The following is a 3,433-nucleotide window of genomic DNA, read 5'->3' on the forward strand; positions in this document are numbered from 1 at the left end:
AATTCCCAATATTTCCTTCCTAGGGTTTACGGAGGTTGTCTTCTGGATCCTAACGATGCACGTCTCCAGAAAGAAAAAAGGATTGACGGATCTAGATGGTCTACCCAAGCAATGCGAAGAAGGAGTTGCCGATAAAACCACCGGTGAAGAGGATGAAGATGCCGATAGCACCATCGGTGAAGAGGCTGAAGATAGCTCCGACGGTGAGGAAAGTGAGGAGGGCTCCCCGTTCGATCCTTACAAACTCGGTTCCGAAGTAATAGTTTTCGACCCATCGGAGGGTAACAGAGATGGTTATGGATCCGATGACACCGATTACGAGGGCGAGCAGAGGGATGTATATCTTAAATACAGACGTCAGTACAGGGAAAGCGAGGTAATTATATTATCACTATTGTCTTTGTATTTTTTTTTTTATAATTACCTTTTTTTAATGGATTTGAGTTCCTACTTTAGGGATTTGATTTTGATGATTATCCCAAGCCAATTAAGGGAGAATTGTTCTTTGGTGTTGCTCGTCATGTCAATTTGGAAGATGAAGATGGCTTTTATACCAAAGGCTGCAGAGAGGCACTTGCATATGCTGTCCAGGAACAGAATAAGAAGGTGGACATCTCTGTTATAGATGCTGAATATTGTAAATTTTATCCAAATTTACATGCATATTTTGAATAATTTGATTGTATTGAAAGAATTCCTCACGGATGAGACACAAATATCGATAGTTTCGTATATTCTTAATTGCTTTTGCATTATTTCTATACACCTCCAGATTATTAATTTCACACACATTTCATGTTTGTGTAGGGTGCAAATCTGAGACATCTTGAGATTATCAAGGCAAATGTTGAATCAATCGGATTGTATCACATAACTTTCAAAGCTGAAGATACGAAACTAGGGGAAACCAAAGTTTATCAAACTAAGGTCTTCTATAGTTTGGTTCCTGATCGTCACCAGGATCAAGTCTTTATTTTCAGGTTAAAGGAAGGTAATTTAAAAAATTAAAAAAAAAAAAAAAGAATTTATATCTGTGCACTACTCATGTTTAAATTAATTTGTTTTATTTTATATGATTTTTTATTTATTTTTTATGATTTTTTTTTCCAATGATCTATGTTAATTGATGCTTATTGTCTATTTATTGTAGATGACAAAGCTAATTGAAATATGAGGAGAATACTGGAAGATACTTTCTATAAAAACCAAGACATGTCTATGGAGTGATTTTACAGCTTTTTTTAATTGAGAATTTGTAGTTCATGCTATGTTACAGTGATGATCGTTTATTAGACTTGCCCGTACTTTATGAACAGGTTATGATTTTTCTTTTTTTAATCTTGAAATAAAGTTATTTAGCCTACAGAAAAGAGCATATATTTTAATTATAACTGCTTTGAGATATTCATTTCAAAGAAAAATACTAAAAGTAACATCACTAGGGCTTCCAAGTATGTTAGCATTTTGTTTTAAATAAATAAGAAAGATGCTACCAAGGGAAAAATACATATAATTGAAAGAATCGAATGGCGTTGCAGGTGGAAGCAACTTTCTCCACTGTGCAGGAAGACATGTACACTTTAATTTGGCAAATCAATCCCTTCATTATTATTATTATTTTAGATATACTATCACTAGGAACTTACCCCTGTGATAGCAATAAGGATCCCAGCTTTTCATCCTAAGCCTTTAATATTCTGTGTAAAGATAAATCTAGACCATCAGATAAGAAATAAGAGACAAATGTGTACTAAATTGATCTCTACCTTTAATTTTTTACACTAAATCAGCACCATCCATTTTAGGGCTTCTAAGTACGTTAGCATTTCAAATAAACAAGAAAGATGCTAGTTTTTCACAGCCTCTCTTACACTTAGGCAAATGCTGGGCTTATTTTTTGTTTTCTGTTGTCTTTTATATAGCTTTGTCTTTTTTATATCTTCTGTGTTATTTGCTTTGACAACCTTTTAATGGTTGATATTACCTGGTATTAATGGGATAATTGTTGCACTTTTTTCCCTGTGGTTCAGAATACTTGAGTTTGAAATTAATTATAATTTATCTATGTTGTCTATAACATTCACTCCCATAATTCAGTTCATTTACCTGTGCTGTTACTTTTTTGCCTTTCTTTTAATGAACAAGCTAACTGATGCTTATTTGTTTATTTACTGTAGATGATAAAGCTAACTGAGATACGAGGATACTGGAAGGTGCTTTATGCAAAAACTGACACCATATCTATGGGGTTGCTTTTACAACTTTTTTTGGTTAGAGAATTTGTAGATGATGGGACAATAGTTTGTTTGATATGGTTGAGAATTAGCCTTTCCAGTCTAAATATTTTATGGATAGATCATGAAACTTTTATTTTTGGAAAATAAAACTCTTTTAGCTTATATTAAAATTCTAAGAAAATACAAGCGTACTATATGTAATTAGGCATTATTTCTTTTAACAAATTAGCTTGCCCCTAAATTTTTTTTTTTCTTTTAATGGTTAATGTCTTCACTAATATCTGCACTCCTCCTCCGTGAAGCCTGAGAAGGTGGAGAGTGGACTCCTTTCGAATGTTTTAATTAGCCAGATTTTGGCGATTTTCTAGACACTTTCCTATGAAGATCAGCATTGGTCTAATGGATACCTTTTTGGCCTGATTTTTTCACCTGAATATTATCAATTGTGTTGTTACCCTCCACCTTAAGGGTAATAGTTTTCTCAGTTGAGGCATAAAAGACGAGTATAGTATCTAGAGAAACGTTGACGTCTCCTATGGCTTGCTTAGCACAAACATTGAAGTGGACTTTGAAAACCCACCCCAATAACTTTAACTGTCCAGAATCATCTTATGTAGTTTTCAAAGATGAGAAGAGTGTTGATAAAGCTTTGAATGCCTAGTATCTCCAGGGTGGTGAATCAATAGTTCTATTGCCCTAAGCAAATTATGAAATTGGTGACTTGGAGAAACCTGAGCAAGTAATTGGTTATGAGCCATTAAGGCTTGCAGTTATGATAGGCTTTAGATATGAGAGAGAACTACTTTGTTTAATTGGTCAACCTCAAGAGTCACCATTACTCTTAGTAAGAATTATGTTCCATTGAATTTCAATGATGATCATTATGGCTATAGCCCAACATTTACCTTTATTTATAAAAGAAAGAGACACATAAAAATGACTTTTTTTTCTTTTTCTATTCGGTTTTAAAGTAGTCTTATAAATTAAAATGAAATCAGTTGCATTTATGCATGCAAACCTATATACTAGAAAATTTTAGTATTGTTTCAATAACATCCACAGATTACTACCTTTTCCAAGTGCCAAAACATAAGATAGAACAAATTATTTTAGGAATAAATTTCACTGGACTCAACAGATTCCAATTTGGTTTGGTCTTGGCACATTTTGAATACGTTTACTATGTTTTGGCTCCC

At 33.3% G+C, this 3,433-nt stretch overlaps 1 protein-coding gene across 2 annotated transcripts; it reads left to right on the forward strand.

Annotated features, from left to right (window-relative positions):
• Nucleotides 1-2,438, forward strand: LOC122725120. Of its 2 annotated transcripts, XM_043961832.1 has the most exons (5): nucleotides 1-376; nucleotides 457-606; nucleotides 808-991; nucleotides 1,151-1,316; nucleotides 2,178-2,438. In XM_043961832.1, exons 1-4 carry the CDS (start codon nucleotides 56-58, stop codon nucleotides 1,165-1,167), a joined length of 672 nt encoding a protein of 223 aa, XP_043817767.1. In that variant the 5' UTR covers nucleotides 1-55; the 3' UTR covers nucleotides 1,168-1,316; nucleotides 2,178-2,438. The 2 variants fall into 2 exon arrangements, with proteins under 2 accessions (XP_043817767.1, XP_043817768.1); XM_043961833.1 differs by lacking the exon at nucleotides 1,151-1,316.
• The last annotated feature ends 995 nt before the right edge of the window (nucleotides 2,439-3,433 follow it).

This window comes from Manihot esculenta, chromosome 11 (genome assembly GCF_001659605.2).
Source record: "Manihot esculenta cultivar AM560-2 chromosome 11, M.esculenta_v8, whole genome shotgun sequence".
Lineage (NCBI taxonomy): Eukaryota > Viridiplantae > Streptophyta > Magnoliopsida > Malpighiales > Euphorbiaceae > Manihot > Manihot esculenta.